Raw genomic sequence first — 25638 nt, 5'->3', positions numbered from 1 at the left:
GGAAATATCTACTGCCAAGAACTCCAAAACCAAAAACTGCATGAAGTGGTATTTAATATACGCGTCAAAAAGTTTTTTGGGTTAATTAATATAAAAGTTATTAACAGTTAATTATAGCCAACATTTAAGCTACAAATTAATTAAAAATGACCGTCGACGGCGAAGAAAAAGCTGAGCGTGAGCGTGTTTTTATGGACATTTCAATAGGCGGCTTGCCCTCAGGAAGAATCGTGTTTGAATTGTTTACTGATGTTGCTCCAAAGACTGCGGAAAATTTCCGAGCTTTATGCGCTGGAGATATGGGAGTTGGTAAAGTTACTGGGAAACCGTTAACATATAAGGTACACTTTTCCATTATATAAAAAATTAAATTAAAATATTTACCGAGTAAATTTTGTTACATTTTTCTACTAAAATAAATTGTGAGCACTATTGATATAATTTTTAAGTTTATAGGCTTCTCTTTGCCGTTGACTTCTCCATTTCCTTAGTACACTCTAATATCAAAACTATGTACCCCTTATATCAGTTGTTTAAGCAGATTTATTTGCCAGGGTATGGTGTTTCATAGAGTGGTCAAAGATTTCATGATACAAGGTGGGGATTTCACTAATGCTAATGGGACTGGTGGAGAGTCAATATATGGAGGAACCTTTGAAGGTAAGATAATGTTTAAGTTCTACATAGATCCACTTTGTGAGCGGTTCCTAGTGACAGATTCACATTTGTGCAGTCACTAAACAACAATATTTAATAGAAATATAAGCTCAACTGTCTGAAAAAATGTAAACAAATTTGTTGTGATTTATTTTCAGATGAGACATTTGAACTTAAACATGATCGGCCCTACCTGCTGTCTATGGCAAATAGAGGAAAGGACACAAATGGATCTCAATTCTTTATGTAAGTGGTGGTGTTAAGGGTGAGAATTATTCACAATTACTTACAGGATGTCACCCCTAACCTGATTAGGCTCTGAATCCCTTGATGGGGTTGTTTATATGCTAATGATACATTTACTGTAAGATTTCTACAAAACTGTAAGCTTAAGTTATTTTCAGGAAGGTGGTGAGAATGAATTCTATTTAGAGAAAAGAAATAATTCAAACCAGAGTTGTTTTGAAAAATAATTAATTACTTTTCCTTTGAACTTTATTGTAGCATAATTCAAATATAACCATTCAGTACAATAAGGCAAGATGTAAATAAAACTATTGAATAGCATAATTAGGTACTACTGTAAGATTGTTTTTAGTATAGTATAATAAATAGGGCAGACTTAGTGGTTTGTCTATGTTTAAGTTATTGTCATCACCCATTTAAAGAAAGAAAGTGTGATAAACCCAAATAAAGATATAAGCAAAGCAGTGACAGACTAAACTGTCCTTGTGCTGGTTTTTAAGGTGGCACCTTTACAAAAAAAAAAAAACAACTACTGCAGAATGTTATGTTGGTGACCATAACAACTGAACTAGGTAATTTTCATCATTATACAGGGATATTCTGCAAAAAAACAAATTAGAATTCTAATTTTATTACAGGTTGAAAAGTATTGCTTTGCCAGATCGATTCAGACAGATCTACAAATTATTTAGTGATTATATGATAACTGTTTCATAAAATCTATTTAAATTTATTCACTTGGAAGAACACTCATTAAATTCTACTTATGGTATATGAGTTACACCCCCCTAAATAAGTTTTTGGTTCAGATTTATTTGCCTATATGGTTGTATGTGTAGTGCAGGAAGTTGTGTTGTAACGGGGTGGGCAGAGGTTGACGCATGGTTGTGTGTGTAGAGGGCGCTGGCGTGGCGGCGACGTGCGTGCGCTGCCCGCTATCGTTCTTGTTGTGTTCTGTGTGTTGTAGAACAACACAGCCGGCGCCGCATCTCGACAAGTAAGTTAATAATATTTATTTTCAAATTTTAATTTGTTTTAATACATTTAGGGCCATTTTTCATCCATGCTCAAGCTTTAGATTTAGGGGAATGTTGACTAAAGAGTGGTTAATGATAATGGACATTAGACATTTTCTAGAATCCTTGACATCAAATGACATTTAAATTACTAAGTAAAATATATTAAATGTTTTTGATTTCACCATATTTATTATATAAAATATGTCCGTGTTTGTGTTATTCCAGTGTGCACGTAGTGTTCGGGCAGGTGGCTGCTGGCGCGGCGCTGGTGCGGCAGCTGGAGGCGCTGCCGGTGGACCGCAACGCGCGCCCTCTGCAGGATGTGCTCGTCACTGCCTGCGGACAGCTCGTCAGGCTTAAGTCAGGTAATACTAAAACTTGTATGTCTCCATACAAACTAGTGTATGTGCAGTAACAATGAAACATCTTTTATTTATATATATAAAAGAAATTTGTGTAAGTTACACTATTTATAACTCAAGATAGGTCGAACTGATTTAGCTGAAAATTGATGGGGAGGTAGCTTAGAACCAGGAAACGGACATAGGATAATTTTTACCCCGTTTTCTACCTTTTTATTCCGCGCGGACGGAGTCGCGGGTAAAAGCTAGTCTTTTATCTATATATATAAAAGAAAGTTGTGTTAGTTACACCATTTATAACTCAAGAACGGCTGAATCGATTTGACTGAAAATTGGAGGGCAGGTAGCTTAGAACCAGGAATAGGACATAGGATAATTTTTACCCCGTTTTTTTTTTTTTCTATTCCGCGCGGACGGAGTCGCGGGTAAAAGCTAGTATACATATATAAAGAAAAGTTGTGTTAGTTACACTATTTATAACTCAAGATAGGTCGAACTGATTTAGCTGAAAATTGATGGGGAGGTAGCTTAGAACCAGGAAACGGACATAGGATAATTTTTACCCCGTTTTCTACCTTTTTATTCCGCGCGGACGGAGTCGCGGGTAAAAGCTAGTCTTTTATCTATATATATAAAAGAAAGTTGTGTTAGTTACACCATTTATAACTCAAGAACGGCTGAATCGATTTGACTGAAAATTGGAGGGCAGGTAGCTTAGAACCAGGAATAGGACATAGGATAATTTTTACCCCGTTTTTTTTTTTTCTATTCCGCGCGGACGGAGTCGCGGGTAAAAGCTAGTATACATATATAAAGAAAAGTTGTGTTAGTTACACTGTATTTAACTCAAGAATTGTTGAACCGATTTCGTTCAAAATTGGTGCGGTGGTAGCTTAGGATTAGGAGAAGAACATAAGATTTTTACCTAATTCACTTTTTTATTCTATGTGAACGGAGTCGGGGACAATAGCTAGTATGTTATAAAAATTGTATATCTTTTTGAATGTTAGAAATATTATTCATTTCATTGGTTCAAAATTTAGAATATCAGAGGTTTTATTTTTAATTTTCCAAAACCAACTTTTAACTCAAGTCTGAAATTAATTTCTCACTTTAATCAGGTAAAAAGCGTAAGCAGGACAAGGAGAAGGTGAAAGAGGAGAGTGATGGCGATTCTGATCATTCTCAGAAGAAGGACAAGAAGAAGAAAAAAGAGAAGAAAAAGAAAAGGTACATATTTATTATACAGAGTATATAAAAAAGTAAATACAATCAATAAAAAAAATAAAACTAGAATTTATAATGAAAATAAAAATTCACAATTGTTGGTTATAAATTAAGCCAAAACTTTAGTTTATAAAAATTTAGCTTAAAAAGGAAAATTGAAATTATAAAATTTTGTTTGCACATTTATGTTTGTTCAGTGGAATGGACTTTTACTGGAAGTTATGTGTACTGTAGTTAATTAGTTAATATTAGATAATAAAAATGAAATAAAAATATTCCAGACATCATTCGGAGTCCTCAGCGGATGGTCAGGAGACAGAGCAACCTGCTCATCCGTTGGTGATGACATCAAAGATAGATCCTCGAGAGATCCCGGAGGTGCCCGAGCACAAGTTCCTGCTCCGGGGAGGGAAGGATCATGATAAAAAAGATAGAGACAGGTAGAATTTAATATATATACAACTAGCTTTTACCCGCGACTCCGTCCGCACGGAATAAAAAAATGCGCACAAGATAAAAAAAGTTCCTATGTCCGTCTCCTAGTTCTAAGCTACCTCCCCATCAATTTTCACCTAAATCAGTTCGACCGATCTTGAGTTATAAATAGTGTAACTAACACGATTTTCTTTTATATATAGAAGAAGATGGATGGATGGATGTTTGTTTGAAAGTATCTCTGGAACGACTCAACAGATGAAATTTTGCATGGATGTAGAACATAGTATGGAAGAAGACATAGAGTACTCATTTTTTTTAAATTCTGCGCGGATGGAGTCGCTGGCGTTAGCTAGTATACTATATTTTTCCTTATAATCCTGTTAGTATATTTAAATGAAAGGTAAAATGCATGTTTTTTTTTACAGTCTTTTAGTGACATTCAATTTTTGATATTAGATTTTTTATTTTTACTTTTACAGCTTTAGGCAATTTTTAATGTAAGTTTAAATGTTTTTTTTTAGTAACGTTTGGAAAGGATTTTTTCTGTAATGAATTAATTTGAGCGTCGGTAGCTCAGGGTTTAAACACTTGACTTGCAATCTGCAGGTCCTGGGTTCGAATCCCGCCATGTAACAATGTGTTTTTCGATTTACATATGTACATTTATCCGACGTTCTTACGATGAAGAAAAACATCGTGATGCTGCACATATCTGAGAAGATATTTAATGATATGTGTGAAGTCAACCTGCACTTGACCAGCGTTGACTATGTCCTAGTCAGCCCTAACTTGGGGTAGGCTCCGAGCCCCTCAGTGGGGACGTATAGTGAGCTGATGATGATGAACTTAATTTGTGAGATGTTTTTTTTTCAGGATGCGTTATCGTGAACGCGATCGTAACGCCTACACAAGGAGCGGGAGGATTATAAAAGGACGAGGTGTTTTTGTGAGTATAACTATTTCTAGACTAGTCAAACTTGATTAGATTTGCCTAATAATGTTTATAGTAGAATTTAGAAAATAGATACATCAATTTTTTACTTGGTATTAAATGACTGTAAATTTTTTATTGATACATATATCGTAAGTTACAACATGTTTTGTTAGTAAAGGTTTCATTAGTGCAAACTGAAGGCTATACAAGTGGTTTCCTAAGTTGTATAATCCCATAAGGATGTTAGAGCAGTTTTTTTTTAAAGGTTTTCTAGCTTCCGAAAATCGTCCATTTTGTAAGCAACTGAATTGCAATTTGTGATATTACTTCTCGTAGTAATTCCTTGTTAATTGATAAATCCAAACAAATAAGCAAATTAACAAACATATCACATCCTTATTATCATCATCAGCTCACTATAAGTCCCCACTGAGTGACTCGGAGCCTACCCTAAGTTAAGGGTGACTAGGACATAGTCAACACTGGTCAAGTGCAGGTTGACTTCACAAATATCATTGAATATCTTCTCAGATATGTGCAGCATAACAATGTTTTCCTTCACCATAATGTCGGATAAATGTACATATGTAAATCGAAAAACACTTAGGTACATGGCGGGATTCGAACCGGGGACCTGTAGATTGCAAGTCAAGTGCTTAACCCCTGAGCCACCGACGCTCTGTATTATTATGGAATTTTGTTATTATGAAAGTGGGAATAATTCGTGCAGCTGTCACTCTGGTTGTCATAATGTCCGCTTGTCACGAGATGATTGTGTGTTGTATGTCAGAGATACCGCACTCCGTCCCGGTCTCGGTCTCGGTCCCGCTCGGTGACGCCGCCGCACTGGCGACAGGCTCAGCGCAGGATCATCAAGCTCTCAGACTACGAGGTAACCACACACAGACACAACACTCACTCTCCCCCATCCTCTCCCTCCCCTCCCCCGGTCTCGGTCTCGGTCCCGCTCGGTGACGCCGCCGCACTGGCGACAGGCTCAGCGCAGGATCATCAAGCTCTCAGACTACGAGGTAACCACACACAGACACAACACTCACTCTCCCCCATCCTCTCCCTCCCCTCCCCCGGTCTCGGTCTCGGTCCCGCTCGGTGACGCCGCCGCACTGGCGACAGGCTCAGCGCAGGATCATCAAGCTCTCAGACTACGAGGTAACCACACACAGACACAACACTCACTCTCCCCCATCCTCTCCCTCCCCTCCCCCGGTCTCGGTCTCGGTCCCGCTCGGTGACGCCGCCGCACTGGCGACAGGCTCAGCGCAGGATCATCAAGCTCTCAGACTACGAGGTAACCACACACAGACACAACACTCACTCTCCCCCATCCTCTCCCTCCCCTCCCCCGGTCTCGGTCTCGGTCCCGCTCGGTGACGCCGCCGCACTGGCGACAGGCTCAGCGCAGGATCATCAAGCTCTCAGACTACGAGGTAACCACACACAGACACAACACTCACTCTCCCCCATCCTCTCCCTCCCCTCCCCCGGTCTCGGTCTCGGTCCCGCTCGGTGACGCCGCCGCACTGGCGACAGGCTCAGCGCAGGATCATCAAGCTCTCAGACTACGAGGTAACCACACACAGACACAACACTCACTCTCCCCCATCCTCTCCCTCCCCTCCCCCGGTCTCGGTCTCGGTCCCGCTCGGTGACGCCGCCGCACTGGCGACAGGCTCAGCGCAGGATCATCAAGCTCTCAGACTACGAGGTAACCACACACAGACACAACACTCACTCTCCCCCATCCTCTCCCTCCCCTCCCCCGGTCTCGGTCTCGGTCCCGCTCGGTGACGCCGCCGCACTGGCGACAGGCTCAGCGCAGGATCATCAAGCTCTCAGACTACGAGGTAACCACACACAGACACAACACTCACTCTCCCCCATCCTCTCCCTCCCCTCCCCCGGTCTCGGTCTCGGTCCCGCTCGGTGACGCCGCCGCACTGGCGACAGGCTCAGCGCAGGATCATCAAGCTCTCAGACTACGAGGTAACCACACACAGACACAACACTCACTCTCCCCCATCCTCTCCCTCCCCTCCCCCGGTCTCGGTCTCGGTCCCGCTCGGTGACGCCGCCGCACTGGCGACAGGCTCAGCGCAGGATCATCAAGCTCTCAGACTACGAGGTAACCACACACAGACACAACACTCACTCTCCCCCATCCTCTCACTCCCCTCCCCCGGTCTCGGTCTCGGTCCCGCTCGGTGACGCCGCCGCACTGGCGACAGGCTCAGCGCAGGATCATCAAGCTCTCAGACTACGAGGTAACCACACACAGACACAACACTCACTCTCCCCCATCCTCTCCCTCCCCTCCCCCGGTCTCGGTCTCGGTCCCGCTCGGTGACGCCGCCGCACTGGCGACAGGCTCAGCGCAGGATCATCAAGCTCTCAGACTACGAGGTAACCACACACAGACACAACACTCACTCTCCCCCATCCTCTCCCTCCCCTCCCCCGGTCTCGGTCTCGGTCCCGCTCGGTGACGCCGCCGCACTGGCGACAGGCTCAGCGCAGGATCATCAAGCTCTCAGACTACGAGGTAACCACACACAGACACAACACTCACTCTCCCCCATCCTCTCCCTCCCCTCCCCCGGTCTCGGTCTCGGTCCCGCTCGGTGACGCCGCCGCACTGGCGACAGGCTCAGCGCAGGATCATCAAGCTCTCAGACTACGAGGTAACCACACACAGACACAACACTCACTCTCCCCCATCCTCTCCCTCCCCTCCCCCGGTCTCGGTCTCGGTCCCGCTCGGTGACGCCGCCGCACTGGCGACAGGCTCAGCGCAGGATCATCAAGCTCTCAGACTACGAGGTAACCACACACAGACACAACACTCACTCTCCCCCATCCTCTCCCTCCCCTCCCCCGGTCTCGGTCTCGGTCCCGCTCGGTGACGCCGCCGCACTGGCGACAGGCTCAGCGCAGGATCATCAAGCTCTCAGACTACGAGGTAACCACACACAGACACAACACTCACTCTCCCCCATCCTCTCACTCCCCTCCCCCGGTCTCGGTCTCGGTCCCGCTCGGTGACGCCGCCGCACTGGCGACAGGCTCAGCGCAGGATCATCAAGCTCTCAGACTACGAGGTAACCACACACAGACACAACACTCACTCTCCCCCATCCTCTCCCTCCCCTCCCCCGGTCTCGGTCTCGGTCCCGCTCGATGACGCCGCCGCACTGGCGACAGGCTCAGCGCAGGATCATCAAGCTCTCAGACTACGAGGTAACCACACACAGACACAACACTCTCCCCCACCCCACCCCCACTCTCTCTACACTACAACTCAATCTCTCTCTCTCACCAAGTAACAACCTCTAAACACTACAATATCTTTGTTTCAGTACTACGATACTGTCATCTCTTTCTCTCTCTATAAAACTCTCTTCTTGGATTCTCGATTCATGATTTAGAACTGTGACTTTAATGAAATAATACGATATTCAAAGATTTAATTTAATTATTTTGTAAATTAAGTATATTTATGTAATTATCTAGCGCATGGATCAAGAGAGGGCGGAGAGAGAGGCGCTCGAGCCCAAGAAGCCTGCAGAGAAACCTCTTAATGGTGAGACAATTTAAAACAACACTCGAAGGAATTCTCCGTCCGCGTGAAATTCAAAAAATAACTTTATTAGTAGCCTATGTCTTCTTTCAAATTATGTTCTACATCTGTGCCAAATTTCATCAAGTCCGTTGAGCTGTTCCGGAGATACTTTCAAACAAACATCCAAATATTCATATTTATAATATTAGTAAGATGTTCACAGACACTGAAATATATTGTATCATTATTAAGAACCATCGTGAATCTAAAAAACTAATGTAATTTTTTTTATTGTGTATACAGAAGGCGAGCCTGGCACTCCGGAGCAGGAGAAAGAAGAGGGAGAGTGTGACTCTACGCATGGTACGTTATTTATACCTACAGTACTACATGTGAGCGTACAGTCGTACCCACAGTCGTCCTTAGTGTAGATTAAAGATTTTCTATTTGAAGTTTATCCTAAAAGTTTCTTACCATTGGTTTCTGATATTAAAATCTCTTTTAAATGGAGATTTTGGTCTCAGAAAGTGACAGTAAGTAATTAATTATCGACACTCAGTGCAGCAATTAGGTAGAAAATCTTTTTCTATTATTTTCGATTCGTCGATAACTAACTTGATATTATTTTTTATGTTTTTTTTTTTTTTGAATTCAGATCAATCCCGACATGAAAAGGTCGATTACAATGCTCTCGACTTTGAAGAGGATATTGAACATGAAGGTGAATTATTTCTACCTTTTGTGTAGTTTTTTTCCCGATAAATAGACGCATTCGGTATTTTTATGTTGTGTGGTGTCGCAGGAGGTCGTGTGGTGAGGACGGCAGTGGTGGGGCGCGGGGCAACACGAGCGACTTCGCCCCATCAGCGAGCGGAGGCTCTGGCCCGAGCACTCGGTGTGCATCCTCGCCATGATCAGCTCAGGTACCTCACAACATACTCTCGACAAACTAACACTTCGATAGGAATGAAATTATTTACCAAATGTCACTTTATATATATAACTAGCAAATATATCTGTCTTTCTGTTCACCCGTGATCGACGCGTGTATGTCGCGTAGTTACCGGTGTGATGCCAGCTGTTAATTACTTGCAGGGAGGAGCGCGACACGAGGGAGTATCGTGAACGGCCAAGACGTCGCGACGGGCTGGCCTCCTGCGTCCAGTCCGTGCCCCCCGCACCCCCAGCCCCCCGCGACACCCCACGTGACACCCCCCGGGAAACCCCCCGCCATGCGGATGAAGGCGATGAGGACGCCGGCTACGATCCCTTTAGACTACTGAGGAGTACCTTCGCCAGTCATAACAAAGACAGGTTCAAAGACCAGAGGTGAGTTACTTAAGAACTAGGAACACTTAGGAACTATTTCATTTTAGGAAGTCATCTTTTTTTTGTACGCAAGTAAATTTAATAAGGTGAATAATTATATGAAATAAAATTTAATTCTTCTCTTACAGAAAAGATGAACGTCAAGATCGAGGTGATACACGACGTGAGAAAGAAAAGGAGAGATACAAAGAGAAGGATAGAGACGACAAGCACGATAGATACAGGAGCGAAAGAGAGCATCGCAAGGACGACAGGGAATATAGAAAGGATGATAAAGACGGAAAGAAACATGACAAGGATATTAGAAAAGATGACAAAGATGTACGCAAAGATGATAAAGTGAAAAAAGATGAAAGAGAATCAAGAAGAGATGAAAAAGATTATAGGAAAGATGATAGAGAGAGTCGTGATCACAGGAGAGAGGACTCTGGGAAAAAGGATAAGGAATCTAGAGACGACAGGGATTCCAGAAAGGAAGATAAAGGTAGAAAAGAAATTAAACGAGAGGAGTCACGAGAGAGGGAGAAGAATAGAGATAAAGGTGACCGGGCTAGAGAAGAGAGTGATAGAAAGAGCTCTACTAAAGAAAGGTATTAAATTTATAATTACTTTAGCATACTTAATATGGATTTAAGTTTTAATTGTTACTTAGTGCAAGGTTTTAATGTTCAATTAATTATGACAGGACAAAGTCGCCCAAAGGTGATCGCAAAGAGGGGGTGGAGCTTGACAAGAACAAACCCACCACGGAGGAGGACAAGAAGAAGGTAATATATTTCTGTTAAAAAAAAGCAACAGATTAGGTTCATTTCAAGTAATTAACAAAAAAAAAATCTTTAGGAACAGTAAAAATTCTACTCAAAAGTGCTTAATTTTTTGGTTTTTTAATGAATTTTTATGTTCATTCAATTGTTTGTAGTCTGTCCGGTTTATTATCTATATATATATAATATAAAGAATATAAAGAAAGTCGTGTTAGTTACACTATTTATAACTCATGATAGGTCGAACTGATTTAGCTGAAAATTGATGGGGAGGTAGCTTAGAACTAGGAGACGGACATAGTGTACCGTCCCGCAAGGCTTAAAAGGGTGTCCTTGCGCCCTGGGTCCCTAACTCCCTAATGAGGTGAGAAAAGAAACTCAGGTGGTAACAAGAGATATATATAATATTACCAAGCACTCAGCGGTAGGCACATAAAATTTATAAGGTCGTGGGGTAACGTGCTATCAGTCTCTGCTTCCGCGGCGTTTATTACTCCCCTGCTTTGGCTGAACTACGGTGGCGTCGCCCAGCGACAGATGAGCGGCGACAGATGAGCGGCGGCAGGCCAAGGAACGGCAGGACAGGAGGTGCACGTCGACCGCAGCTGGGTGCTCCCTAGGCAGCTAAGCGGCGGCCGCAGGAATTCGGTAGACGTCGGTGCTGAGGTCGCAACGGCAGGTCAGCTACCGATGTATGAAGCTGGCAAGCGACAGCTTGCTCGGAGATTGCTAGCTTGATTGTAGCTTGCAGTAAAATTCGTACAGTGCTCCCTAAAACGGGAACAAGTACTTAAATTGTATTAGTATTAATGTAGAAAAAAATAACTTTAGAACGCCAACGTTAGCCGGAAACGATCACACCAAGACTAAGACGCCGGTGACCGCTCTTCTCAGGAGATTGCAGGCAAGTGCCCCGGCACGTATGCAGCGACCCCGCCGAGCCCGGGTCGCCCCTCTAACCCGCGCAGTCCCCGCGGCGCGTGCGCCGCAGTGCACAGACTATGTGACGTTTTAAATACGTTACAGTACCCCCTCTCCGCCCTAAGGATTTTGATTTAATATCAAAATCCTTGAGGTGTGTAGTTTCTCAGAATTAGAAAGCTACACGATCTTTAAATCTTTAATATGCCAGGCACCTAGATTTTTTCCCGACATGTCTTCTAATATGTACACTAAGGGAGAACGCTTCTCCGTTACCCTACACTTAATAAATTTTGGAGCCAGTTTTTTGCTAAAATATTTGTCCTTGTCGCTCAAAATAAAAGTACGTTTATATACGACGTCTCCTACGTTGAACTCGTAATTCTTTCTTCTTAAGTTATATTTTGCCGTATTCTTTAAATGGGCTCGGTATAAAGCCCTCTGTACCTGGTCGAAAACCAATTTAAGCGAACCAAGATTCTCTGCGTAAATATCGCGAGGCAAAAATATAATTTCGTCCCCTAAATCGGAGTCTACATAATGAGAACCACAAACGACTATCTCCCGTCCAAATACTAAAAATGATGGCGTATAACCCGTAGTTTCGTTCACAGAGTTGTTAATTGCAAATTGGACATTGGGTATGAACGTATCCCATGAGCGATGGTCGTTATCCACAAAGGTAGATATACACGTAATTATGGTTCTGTTATAGCGCTCAACGGTGTTTACTTGCGGAGTGTATTTTGGCGTAAAGAATACGTTAGGGATGTTATATTTTCTAAACAAATCGTTGGCTTGGCTACTTATAAACTGGGGACCATTGTCTAGTAAAATGGTTTGAGGGATACCGTGTATTAAGAAAATTTGTTCTTCCAGAATTTGTGCAATAATTCTTGAGGTAGCTTTTCTAAGTGGAAATATGTGACAAAATTTAGAAAAACAACAAGTAATTACCAAGATAAAACTATTCTGTTTACGAGTTATAGGAAGAGGTCCCATGAGATCGATAGATAACATTTGATATGGTCGAGCACACTGTTTAGGGCGACCCATTTCTCCAAGAATGCCATGGTTCTGGGCCTTATATTGGAGGCAAATTGAACATGAGCCCACGTACTTTAATACATCTCGGTACATGTCGGGCCAAAAATATCTAAGAGCGATCCGTCTGTAAGTTTTGAAAATACCCAAATGACCGGCAATTGGCTTGTTGTGATTCTCAGCTATCACAGCCTCCCTAAGTTCGAGAGGAACAACTTCTTTCCAAGAAAATTCTTTTGTAAGATCGCATTTATTCTTTGAAAGGCGGTAAAGGGTTTCATTTTTCACGAAATAGTTAGGGGAACCTGAAGGTTTAGTTAGGGAATCATTATACATTTTCCTATACCAATCATCCTTAGTTGCAGAAAATGATTTGGCCGTTGCAATAGAAGCTACCGGTAAAGCTCTAGATAAAGCGTCAGGTATAATGTTGTCAACGCCACGTCGGTGTTTAATTTCGAAATTAAAAGATGATAAACGTACACCCCAACGAGCTAGTCTACCTGTGGGATTGTTCAAGGAAAGGAACCACTTCAAAGCACTGTGGTCTGTATAGACTGTGAACCTTTTTCCGTTTTCAATATAGCACCGCCAGTGTTCTAGAGCAACTAAAACGGCCAATGTCTCACGCTCCGTGATGCTGTAATTCTTTTCGGCAGCTGTTAGCGATCTGCTCATATACGCTACTGGTCTTTCTATTCCGTTGGTAGCCTGAGTTAGCATCGCTCCAATGCCAAAGTTGCTCGCATCGGTGTGAACCTGAAATGGCTGGTCAAAATCGGGACATGAAAGCACTGGGGCGGAAACAAGACATTCCTTGAGCTTTTTAAATGCCGCATCGGCTTCCTCAGTCCACTGGAAAGGAGGAGAATTTTTTTTGTTTGAAGTTAGCTTATTAAGCGGCCCTGCAATTGTGCTAAAATTAGGAACGAAACGTCGATACCAAGTAGCCGTACCCAAGAATCGTTTCAACTCCTTCCTGCTAGTTGGAGTCGCATAAGTAAGAATGGCTTCAACTTTATCGGGGTCGGTTCGTAACCCGTTCTCATCAACGACATAACCTAAGTACTTGAGCTGACTTCGAAAGAACTCACACTTTTCCAAATTGATGGTTAAGTTCGCTTTAAGCAATTTGTCCAACACACGAGATAGCAGAGAGACGTGTTCATCAAAAGTGCTACTAACAATAATAATATCATCTAAATAGGCAAAAATACGATGATCTACATCACCTAGAAGGGCATCGACTAATCGTTGTTGTGTGGCCGGTGCATTTGTTAAACCGAAAGGGGTGACTTTAAATCGAAATGTTCCTCGACCGGGAACGTAAAAGGCTGTCTTGTCTCTATCTTCTTCCGCGATAGGTATTTGCCAGAAAGCCTTGGATAAATCAAGACTAGTAAGAAAACGGGCATCGCGTAAATTGTCTAGGATTTCAGATATATAAGGCAAGTTGTAAGCGTCCTTTTTAGTAACCGAGTTGAGCTTCCGACTGTCAAGACAAAAACGAGGCTTGCCATTTTTCTTAGTAACTAGAAGAACGGGAGACTGCCAGGCACTCTCACAAGGTTCTACTACGTCTAACGCCAACATTTCATCAACTTGTTCGAGTAGAATCCTCTGCTTTTCTGGAGAAAGTCGGTAATATCTTTGCCTAATAGGAGGCGACTCTCCTGTGTCAATATGGTGTGTTATTACGTGAGTCCGGCCTAAACCTTTATGCTCAAACGAAATTTCTTTAAATTTTTCAATTACGGTATCTGCGACTATCTTTTCATTTATATTTAAATGATTGTAAGAACAAATTAAATGTTTCGGTCTATTTTCAGTTAAGTCCATTAGCGGTGTCTCTGTTAAAGTAAGAGAGCCTAAGTACTTCGGACATAATTTGAATGCACGCCAGAAATCTATACCTAAGATCAGTGACGGTTTGACTTCGGGAACAACAAAAGCCTTAATTATGTGAAATTGATTCTCGAATGTTACGGGCAAATTAATATAGCCTATACTATTCAACGTTTGTCCGCCTGCCGCAGTAACCAACAACGGCTCGTCAGTTAAAATTTTAAGGCCATGTTGAAGCAAAACCTTGTGAGCGTGATTCCCTATAACAGTAATTACTGATCCCGAATCTAAGAGTCCTGACGCAGTAATGTCATTAATCTTTATGTTAATATACGGACGGGTATCACGAAATGGTTTTTTTTGTAGAATTGTAGCAGCCTTGTAAAAACTAAAAAATCTATGTACTGTTTTTAACCATTCCTTCCAATCATTAATATCAGTTTTCGGTTTATTACAAGATCTACTACAATTCTTCCTAATTAGTTTTTTTGAATTCGTATTTCGGTTACAATTTGGGCAGTCGGGCTTCTTGACACCTTTGTTGCCACATTTAAAGCATAAAATTTCAGTGTTTTTGCAATTTCTAAAAGTATGTGAATGGTTACGACATCGAGGACAGTAAGGAACACTATTATTTACGCTTTGATCACTATTATTTATAACGTGTAGATATTTCTTAACATCATGAGAATAATTTTTGTTGTAATTATGAGAATTATCCATATCGTGCTTTTGTTTACTAAAGGAGGGGTTGGGATCCTGTTTGTACGAAAACTCGGGGGCTAACGTATCATGGGATGCCGCTGGTGGTTCTCGAAAATGTGCTAAGCGAGACTGGACGTTCTCGTAGTTTCTGCATAACATTCTTAACTGTTCGATAGATGAGATTTGTGGCGATGACGCTAATATGTTAGCATAGCAAGGACGTATGTTATGCAAGATAATCTCTAGCTTATCTTCGGCTGTAAGAGGTTTCGTTAAGCGTGAAAACATACCCGACAGTATTGACAAGTATATCGAAATATTTTCTGTTTTCCCCTGAGTTCTAGAACGAATCTCCGCTAATAAACGATAATCGTAATCAGCCTTATCGAAGTCTTGTTTTAAGAGTACGGTTAATTCATCCCAGGTAGATACTTGTTCCTTTACGCTTCTGAACCAATGCAACGCGTCCCCTACGAAAATTTCAGTTCCGAAAGCTAACAACTTTGACCCTGGGATATCGCGTGCTCCACTAAATTCGTGTGCCTGCTGAATAAATGAACGTACGCAGGATTTACCGTCATATTTCAATTTACTAAGTTCGTTTGAAATTTTGCTGCCGCCTTCACACGTTACCGTAACATTGACTGGTAAAGTCGAAGGTCTGCCTGGTTCCTCAGAAAGATCGACATTCTTGGTTTTAAGAGTTAATAATTTGTCGTACGCTTGTCTAAACAAAACATGACACTTTGCATGCTGGTCGGCGAGCGCGTCGCTAACGTCAATCCGGCCTAGCCTATGGTAGACGTGATGTAGGTTATTCTCAGTTTTGGCCAAAAAATAATTATCTTTAGAACCTTCAGAGAGATTTGAAATAATCCTTTCTAAAATTTCCACACAGCAATTCAAATCACGTGGAGGTTCCAAATGCGAAACAAGAATATTCTCGGATGGATATAATTGAGATAATTTACTAATCTGCTTCCGTAAATCCGCAACCGTGTTGGCGGGTATTTCGTTTCTTATAGCCACCTCATATTCAAGTTCGCTCTTATTCAGGGCAGAAAAGTTAATTGGATAAACCATATTAATCGAGATACTAAAATATTAAAAAAAAAAAAATGAACCGGAAGTAGGTAGTTGTAAATGGCACAAAAAATAAAGAAGAAAAGAAAAGAAAAAAAAATCGGAAGATGAAATTAAGTTAAAAAAAATAATAATAATAAAAAAAAAATACTCCGTTCTCTTACACTAAATTAATGTAACGCTCTGGTTTCTTAATAAAGATAAAGAATACAACAAAATTATAAAAGCAAAAAAAAAATATATATTAAATTGCAACTAGTGTGAACGCAGCCTTATATTCAATTTGCGCTTACGCGCGGTAAGATAACGGCGCGCAAAACAAAAACATTTGTCGGTACCTCGAAAATAACAATGTGAACGTAATTCAAAAACAGTAACGGAAAATAAAATAAAACAACGGAAATTAAAAAAAAATAAAAAATCACATATAAAATACCTTAGTCTAAAATTTGTTTATTTGCACAATAAAAAGATGACGAATTACTACTTTCACCCTAGTTGCTGCAAACCAAAAAAAATAAAAAGCGTTTTACAAAATCACACATCGCAAAACTAACTACTAACAGCGAAAGCAGAAACAGATTAACCCACGACGAGGGCGCCAATGTACCGTCCCGCAAGGCTTAAAAGGGTGTCCTTGCGCCCTGGGTCCCTAACTCCCTAATGAGGTGAGAAAAGAAACTCAGGTGGTAACAAGAGATATATATAATACTAGCTGTGCCCGCGACTTCGTCCGCGTGAAATACTATTTTGGGTAGCATTTTTTTTGGGCTAATTATTTTATTTAACCAACGTGCTATGCTTTGATGTATGTAGAAGAACATAGAAAGAGGTGTGCCCGTACCGCGCCAAATGTAGGTCCTGGGTCTCTGCCTACCCCTCTGAGTTACGGGTCGTGAATTATGTTGTTGTTGTGGTTTTTACTAAAACTTATAAAAAATGCCAAAAAATATAAAACTTACAAAATATTCACATAAACATCTTCCCATACAAACATTCATCCCCTATTCCGTTTTGTTACATTGCAACCTTGAGGGTAAAAGTTTTACAAATTTAAAATGTCATATATATTTATATCAAATCAGCAGCCTAAAAAATAAGTTTAAAGCTTCTAACTGTAAAATGACGATACTTCCATACAAATTTCCACATTCACTTTCAGCCTCTTATAACCCTTTTTTCGCGTTTAAAAGTAGGCTTTGTCCTTCCTCAGGCTCTAGACTAAATATTGGTAAGGGTAACATCAAAACATATTAAACAAAACATTCACCAAAACCTTACATATTGCCAATCAAAATTTCATCCCCTATTGTTATTAACGCCCTTGGGCGTAAATTTTTTACAAAAATTTAATTTCATATTTATTTATATAGAATTAGCAACCTCAAAAATAAGTTTCAAGCTTCCAACTGGAAAAATGACGATAATTCCCTACAAACTTACACCCCCACGTTCAACCCCTTGCAAACCCTTTTTCGCGTTAAAATGTGCCCTATGTCCTTCCTCAGGCTCTAGACTAAATATTGGTAAGGGTAATAGCAAAACATATTAAAGAAAACATTCAACAAAACCTCACATATTACCAAACAAAATTTCATCCCCTATTGTTATTTAGCACCCTTGGGGGTAAAATTTTACAAAAATTTTATTTCATATTTATCTTTATCAAATTAGCAGCCTTGAAAATAAGTTTCAACCTTCTACCTGGAAAAATGACGATAATTCCATACAAACTTTCACCCCCACTTTCAACCCCTTCAAACCCCTTTTTCGCGTTAAAATGTAGCCTACGTCTTTCCTCAGGCTCTAGACTAAATATTGGTAAGGGTTACAGCAAAGCATATTAAACAAAACATTCACCAAACCGAATATATTGCAAAACAAAATTTCATCCCCTATTGTTATTTAGCACCCTTGGGGGTAAAATTTTTCCAAAAATTTAATTTCATATTTATCTTTATCAAATTAGCCTTGAAAATAAGTTTCAACCTTCTACCTGTAAAAATGATGATAATTCCATACAAACTTTCACCCCCACTTTCAACCCCTTACAACCCCTTTTTCGCGTTAAAATGTAGCCTATGTCCATCCTCAGGCTCTAGACTATCTGTGTACAAAATTTCATTTAAATCGGTTCAGTAGTTTTTGCGTGAAAGCAAGACAGACAGACAGACAGACAGACAGACAGACAGACAGAGTTACTTTCGCATTTATAATATTAGTAAGGATTACCAAGCACTCAGCGGTAGGCACATAAAATTTATAAGGTCGTGGGGTAACGTGCTATCAGTCTCTGCTTCCGCGGCGTTTATTACTCCCCTGCTTTGGCTGAACTACGGTGGCGTCGCCCAGCGACAGATGAGCGGCGACAGATGAGCGGCGGCAGGCCAAGGAACGGCAGGACAGGAGGTGCACGTCGACCGCAGCTGGGTGCTCCCTAGGCAGCTAAGCGGCGGCCGCAGGAATTCGGTAGACGTCGGTGCTGAGGTCGCAACGGCAGGTCAGCTACCGATGTATGAAGCTGGCAAGCGACAGCTTGCTCGGAGATTGCTAGCTTGATTGTAGCTTGCAGTAAAATTCGTACAGTGCTCCCTAAAACGGGAACAAGTACTTAAATTGTATTAGTATTAATGTAGAAAAAAATAACTTTAGAACGCCAACGTTAGCCGGAAACGATCACACCAAGACTAAGACGCCGGTGACCGCTCTTCTCAGGAGATTGCAGGCAAGTGCCCCGGCACGTATGCAGCGACCCCGCCGAGCCCGGGTCGCCCCTCTAACCCGCGCAGTCCCCGCGGCGCGTGCGCCGCAGTGCACAGACTATGTGACGTTTTAAATACGTTACAATAGAAACTTTTTTATCTTGTGTGCATTTTTTTATTCCACGCGGACGGAGTCGCGGGTAAAAGCTAGTTTTAAATGAAAAACAAATGTTTACATTTGTATGATTGTAAGTTATATGTATGTATGAGTGATGTATGAGTTGTATGTAGGAGGAGGAGCGCGATGAGGCGCGCAAGGAGCTGATGGAGATCGTGCGCCTCATCAAGTCACGTCAGCGCGACCGCGAGGCGAAGGCCGCAGGTACATACATACATACACACCCATACACAAACACATACAACAAAAAGTACTATTTCATATCACTATTATCTATTTTCTTCTATATTTCTATCTTTATTTTGTATACGGGAATACGCATTGTAAGGGGAAATATTCTCTTTCTACGCGTCCCCTCCTCTGTCAATTAAAGGAAGGCAACGTATCTGCAATTACGGATGTCTATGAGCAGTGGCTGCGTTGCTGTTTGGTGTTGCCACATGTTTCTTGTGTTGCCAGCACTATAAAAAAAACTAGCATTATTTGTATATCTATGATTGTAGAGTTGAAGAAGAAACGCGCGTCTTCCAGCGACTCCTCAGGGTCGGAGGACTCGCGTCGCGCACGTCGTCGACGCTCCTCAGACCGCAGGCGTACGCGCAGTCCCAGGTCATACACACATACACACAAACACAAGGAAAAGCATATTTTTTCCCATAAAAAAATGTAAACACAGCTCTTAGCGTGCCAATTAAAACTACTATGACATTTTTGTAACAAAAAGAATGGAGTTTAAATCGATGTCTTAGGACTTGTTTAATTGTCAAATATAAGAGAAAAAAAATGTAGAGTTTTCCAAAATGTCGTAAAACTGGGTTTTTTAATAGAATACTTTGAATAATTTAATTTTTAATCTTTGGTTAATATTATTTATTATGTCCGCAGATCTCGCCACAGCCCGAAGTCGTCACGTCGTCGTCGCTCCCCCTCCTCCTCCTCTGACTAACCCCCCACCACCATCTCTAATGCCTGACAAACTATGACCTAATTAAGTTATAGTTTTACACTATAAAGTTACAAGGTCACCAAGTAAGGGGGGCACTGCTACGCCCCCAGAATAATGGTTCAATATAAGACGAGTAATTTTGGGTAGGTTTTTGAGGTTTTTTTTTAGGTTTCTTTTTTTTTAAACTTAATGTTAATGATGGACATAGATAAAGGTTAGATTAAATAATATGTAGATTTTTTTTCAGCACTTTTCATTCAATATTTGTTTAATTTTGATTAAAATTAAGCAATAATTAAAATTGATATAAAATGATAGTTATTAAAGGAAATTATTTTCATATTAGATCATTTTTAAATCTGATTTCATATTTACTGGTAAATTGACATTAGTTAAAATTGGATCGTAATTCAAAATGGTAGATTTTTTATTTAATAAAAATATCTTTCTGCACTTATGTGTGAATCCATATATAGCGTATGTTTTAAATAAGTTTATTATTACTGCTTACCCTTTGAATTGAATGGCTGCATAATATTTCGGCGGGGGCAATGCCATTAATTTCATGGTGCCTATAAAATGTAAAATTTTTAATTTTAAAAATAATACTAAGCGACTCATTTAAATAAAACTTAAATTACACTGATTAATAATTTTAAGACAGATATTTTTCATTTGATAATAATCATGGGTGAGTTAAGTAAAATTGATGACCTGCAAATCAGTTCACGGCTCACATGTGTAGCAGATCAGTGAACCGATTCAAAGTTAAGCTCAATTTGTTAGCATACAGTTATGATTTAAGTTTTGAGCTGCGAAGTGCGAAGCCTAATTTTATTCCTCTTTCTCTCTCCACCTTTTTTTAAAATAAGGTAAGTATGGGAAGGGGTAGTGGATTTGATGGACGAGGGAATTTATAAGGGGAAAGATTTTCTTTCTGTACATCCTCTCCTACGTCGATTAAATGTAGGCAATGCATCTGAAATCAGCGGTCGCTTCGCTATTTTGGCAAATTCAAATGGACATAAAAAGAGGTCGCGGCTCGTCCGCTCAGATAATACATCGCAATGAGCTGTGAGCTGCTAATTAAGTTGTTGAGTCGCAGCTCAACGGTTCCAGTCAATGTGATCTGAACTCTTTAATCGTGTTGTAAAATACCTTAGTGAATTGTTTATCTAAAATTAAACGGTATTTTAAATTTAGTTGTCAGGTCAAATTAAGATTCGTGTTCTTACTTTCTGTGTGAATTTGGAATATCTTTTAATAAATATTATTTCAATATTTTCATTTTCTTTATTATTGTGCACTAGATGTATTTGCTTTGTGTCTAATTTAATAAATGACTCAAACTTTACATTTGTTTTATTTTACAATATCTAGTGTCGACTAGCTGTCGCTCGCGACACCGTCCGAATGGAATAAAAAAACTTCCTAACACTTTGGCACAAAAGTAGAACATAGACTGGAGTCTATGTTCTACTTTTGTGCCAAATTTCATCGAGATCCGTTGAACCGTTCCGGATATACCTTCAAACAAACATCTATCTAAACATTCGTATTTATAATATTAGTAAGATTACAAATGTGTCCGTGGGATCTCATTATCAAGAGTTGTCAGGTATTACAACAGGCAAAACTTAGACAACGTGCCATTTTTAATTAAATTAAAAACTACATTTTATGAAGTTTTTTTAAAAGAACAAAACATACCTAACTTCACATTTATCTGGCGATGAGTTTTATAATTTCTGAGACAATTTTCATTTTCGATGTCTTTGCCACACAGAGGAGGGCAGAGGGGAGGGGGGAACGTTAGTGTGCCTTAAATACTCAAGTGTGTCACACGTGAGAATATCTGATAATATCCTAGAAGACAATTGAGATGTCAGTCGATTGTTATATTAAGTTAGTAAAACGCCATCTAATTAGTATGAAATAGATTTCAAGAAAATGTCTTATTTTCACACCTTACTTTTTATAGGACACATTTTATTGCTGCAAGGAATATTGAGATGCAGTAAAGCGAATAATAATTTTATGGCCTTTTGAAATTTTAGATCTAAATAATAAATTATAAGTAGCCTTCCAAACCTCTATGACTTAGGAAGCGGGCGTGAAATTAGCGATTAGCGGGGCGTCACCTCAACTCCGATTCCTTTGGTGTTGCTGAGGTTTATAGGCGACGGTCACACTTCTTAAAATTCTTGTCTTAAAATTTTTAACTTAGTTCATGGTGTCTAACTAAGTTAAAAAATTTACTCTAGCTAAGTTGAAAAGTAAAGTTATTTGGGAATGTTTAACATTGACGCGTAATTCTAACTGATAGCACGTACCAGTGAAATCTTACTCTTACTAACATTATAAATGCGAATGTTTAAATGGATGGATGGATGTTTCTTAAAAGGTATCTCCGGAACGGCTCAACGGATTATGATGAAATTTGACATATAATATGTAGAGCGTAGTCCGGAAGAACTCATAGGCTACTAATTAAGTTTCCTTTTTATTCCGCGCGGACGGAGTCACGGGTGACAGTTGGTATCTTTATAGATTCAAGAATGAAAGATTTTAGTTCTATCTGTTAGATGTAAGGTTTATGTAACCATTTTTCATAATAAAGATAAATTGTTTCCACTATTTCTTTTGTATAGATTTTATCTTTCATAATATCTTTCCCCGGACCTTTTTATTAAAAATATAAACGAAGCACAATAACGCCGGCTTATGGCTACGTGCCTTTTGTCCACTTTTTATATTTTCCCTATAAATTAACGTTAAATGCTGCAATTTTCTACATTTCATTGTTTTCTACTAAGCGATTATATTATGTAGATATTAAGGTATATCTTACTGTTGGTTTCTGAGAACAATATCTCTATATAAAACATATCGTCATCCCTGTCATTATTTTTGATGAAACAGAGATAAAAATATGTTTTAAAGGGGGATTTCTGTCTCAGAAACCCATGATTAATCATTAAAATACAATATAACCTCTAATATCGGTTGCAGAAGGTAAATATTTCTCTAAAGTTATTATTCAGTTAAAGTATGACCTCCTGTAACCTACTTTGTATGGAGTGAGGTGGTTTATTTAGTACTCTTTCATAAAGATACATCAGGGATACGGATGATAAGGCTTTGAATTTAAATGTTATTTATTACACCACAATTTTGTTGACCTATTTTATTTCATAACCACGGAATTTTCCAGCACGTGTTGGTTTCGCATTTAATATAATATTCAACAACGTATTTTGCTGGCGGCGCCGAGTATCAAATTTATTTTGTCCGAGTTTTGTGTAATTGGAGAAGAACGTGAAAGAATCAGTTTACCACGTCGTAAACAGATTGCTATTGAATCGGTGACGTTATTACTTTCGTTATTATTATTAATTGGTGTTTTTTTAAACTAGTAATTTCCAATTGATCGATGGGTGCACCGCCGCGACGGCGCCATGATGGAAGGTTATTAATTCGCGGGGAATATATTCCTTGATCGCGCCGACTTTTTTTAGGCTTGATAAATTGTCGTTTGTCATCAACTTATTTGACATTGATTTGATATTTTGATTACCCGAAATGAATCGTTAGACGGACATAATTGGCCGTCTAGTTTGGGTTTTAGGTTAGCAATGTTTTGTTCAGTCATTTTTTTTGCATGTGTCCGTGGGATTCCATTACGAAGAGTTGCCAAGTATTACAACAGGCAAAACTTAGATAACGTAATATTCCAAATTTGAGATATTTAGAATGGAATTAAAATAATTTTTAATTAAATAAAAACTACATTTTATGACGTTTTTTTAAGAACAAAACATAGCTAACCTTACATATATCTGGTGATGAGCTTTTGTTGTATTTTGTGAGACAATTTTCACTTTCGATGTCTTTCCCACGCGGAAGAGGACGGAGAAGGGGGGGAGCCTGATTACGTCACACGTGAGAATGTCCCGTGGCGCGATGTACATTGCTGCTTTCTTATTGACCTCTGCCCTCGCCAATTGCACCGGTTCAGCCACTCACGTCATCTGAGAACACGTAGCGCTCAAAATTAAATCACCATCTCAAGAATTGTGCGCATCAGTATCTCGTTTAACTTCATTTTGAAAACAGAAAGCAGTAATAACAACGAAACTTTTCTTTATGCATCTAATAAAATTAGACTGTCTGTATGTAACAAATAAAAAAATCGTACTTCGTACATAGTGTATTTGTATTTGGGTCAGATGTCCGCAAGTAGGTGTTTGTTCCGGGACTGTTACTGGAACATAGTCTATTTGTGTTGGACTTAGACTATTTATTAATTACGAAGTCGCAAGTAACAGATAATATTTGTTTACATTTTCATTCTGCGTTATATGTATAGTTTTGCGCTGCGCGGTGCGGCATGCGGCGTGCGGCGTGCGTCAGCGGCGCTGCAGTCTCCTGACCTACCCTTACGCGCCGCGAGTTACACCACATAACGTAACCGCACCGCACACGAATCTTACAATACCTAGTTTCATATTTAAAATATTACAATATCTATTTAATATTAAGTATATGTCTCTTGGACTTGATTTTCGCGTGTTACGTAATTTATTAAACAAAAAGTTTTTTTAAGCCTAATATATAATATAACATTCAAAATTTGATGCTATAGTCTGTTAGTAATTTTCAAATTTAATATTAATATTCATATTATTATTTAAAAAAAATAATTAACGTAAAATTCCTCCTATTCGCTTGGAGTCATCCGACATTAGATCATTCAACTTTTAAATCAACCAGCTGAAAGATGTCAAAGTTATTAATTACAAAACTTTTTTCTTTACCAACTGTTTGTGTGTTGGTTGAACATAATTTTGTTTACATATACAACGCTGCCTATCACTTGGTTTGCATAAAAAAATCAGTGGCAAGCGATCGATGTACCTCATGACATAGTTTGGATGCAATGCGCGTACTTGAAAGCGGAAGTATAATGCGATTATCGATTTGCTTATGACAGAAAATGCGTTGAATGGACGAGGAGCGAGGCGGTGATGGCGGGAGCGCGGGGGGCGACGGCAGCATGGCGGCCCCGAGGCGAGCGCTTTCGATGTTGTGTATCGATATTCTATACCTGTTATATTATTTTAATTCAACCTAATATGAATTAATGATTTTTTATTAAATAAACTTGACGTAGGGTGTAGAGAATGGACTTCAAATAAAACGTGCATATTTACTTAACATAAAAACATTTTTTTATATCAAAGTAAATATGTTTAAGCTTAAAGTTAAAATAAAGCATATCCTAAGTGTAGTCACTAATCATATGTATAATTTTTCTTTATTAAAACTCAAAGATAGTAAATATTAACATATTAAAGAAGTAATAAAAGGTTCCAATTGACTTTGAAATTAATAACATGTTAACTAACATACTGAGCAAACTTACCTAGTAGTAATTACTCTCCTTATGATATACCCGAGTAAGTTCTTAAGGTAAGTACTGCATAGATTGTTACAAAAAAACAACAAGTAGTAAGAATGCTATGAAGGCTTTTAATGAGTTGTCGATTGGTTAGAGAAACATCGAGTGATGGTGGGTCGCGGTGCGTGCCTACGAGCCCCGCCGCCGCCCGCACCCGCCGCGCTGCCGTCACGCCGCGCCGCGCCGTCAGTGCGCCGGTG

At 40.0% G+C, this 25638-nt stretch overlaps 1 protein-coding gene across 1 annotated transcript; it reads left to right on the top strand.

Annotated features, from left to right (window-relative positions):
• The first annotated feature begins 14 nt into the window (after positions 1–14).
• LOC106720114 (peptidyl-prolyl cis-trans isomerase G) lies at positions 15–20059 on the top strand. The gene is made up of 20 exons (XM_045679504.1): positions 15–341; positions 555–660; positions 816–903; positions 1871–1900; positions 2148–2287; positions 3406–3514; positions 3793–3951; positions 4823–4895; positions 5674–5983; positions 8014–8138; positions 8412–8481; positions 8764–8823; positions 9116–9181; positions 9263–9383; positions 9556–9789; positions 9918–10379; positions 10475–10556; positions 19145–19235; positions 19535–19640; positions 19917–20059. Exons 1-20 carry the CDS (start codon positions 147–149, stop codon positions 19975–19977), a joined length of 2688 nt encoding a protein of 895 aa, XP_045535460.1. The 5' UTR covers positions 15–146; the 3' UTR covers positions 19978–20059.
• Positions 20060–25638: the final 5579 nt, after the last annotated feature.

The sequence above is a fragment of the Papilio machaon genome, chromosome 9 (genome assembly GCF_912999745.1).
Source record: "Papilio machaon chromosome 9, ilPapMach1.1, whole genome shotgun sequence".
In the NCBI taxonomy this organism is placed as follows: Eukaryota; Metazoa; Arthropoda; class Insecta; order Lepidoptera; family Papilionidae; genus Papilio; species Papilio machaon.
The sequence above is the reverse complement of the archived record's forward strand: the minus strand, read 5'-3'. Positions and strand labels throughout refer to the sequence as shown.

Bases quoted from the DNA above. Each gene is read 5' to 3' on its own strand.
- LOC106720114 (XM_045679504.1), top strand. From the start codon at position 147: ATGACCGTCGACGGCGAAGAAAAAGCTGAGCGTGAGCGTGTTTTTATG. The intron at 342-554 runs GTACACTTTTCC...TTTATTTGCCAG, and splicing joins GGAAACCGTTAACATATAAG to GGTATGGTGTTTCATAGAGT. The intron at 3,952-4,822 runs GTAGAATTTAAT...TTTTTTTTTCAG, and splicing joins GATAAAAAAGATAGAGACAG to GATGCGTTATCGTGAACGCG.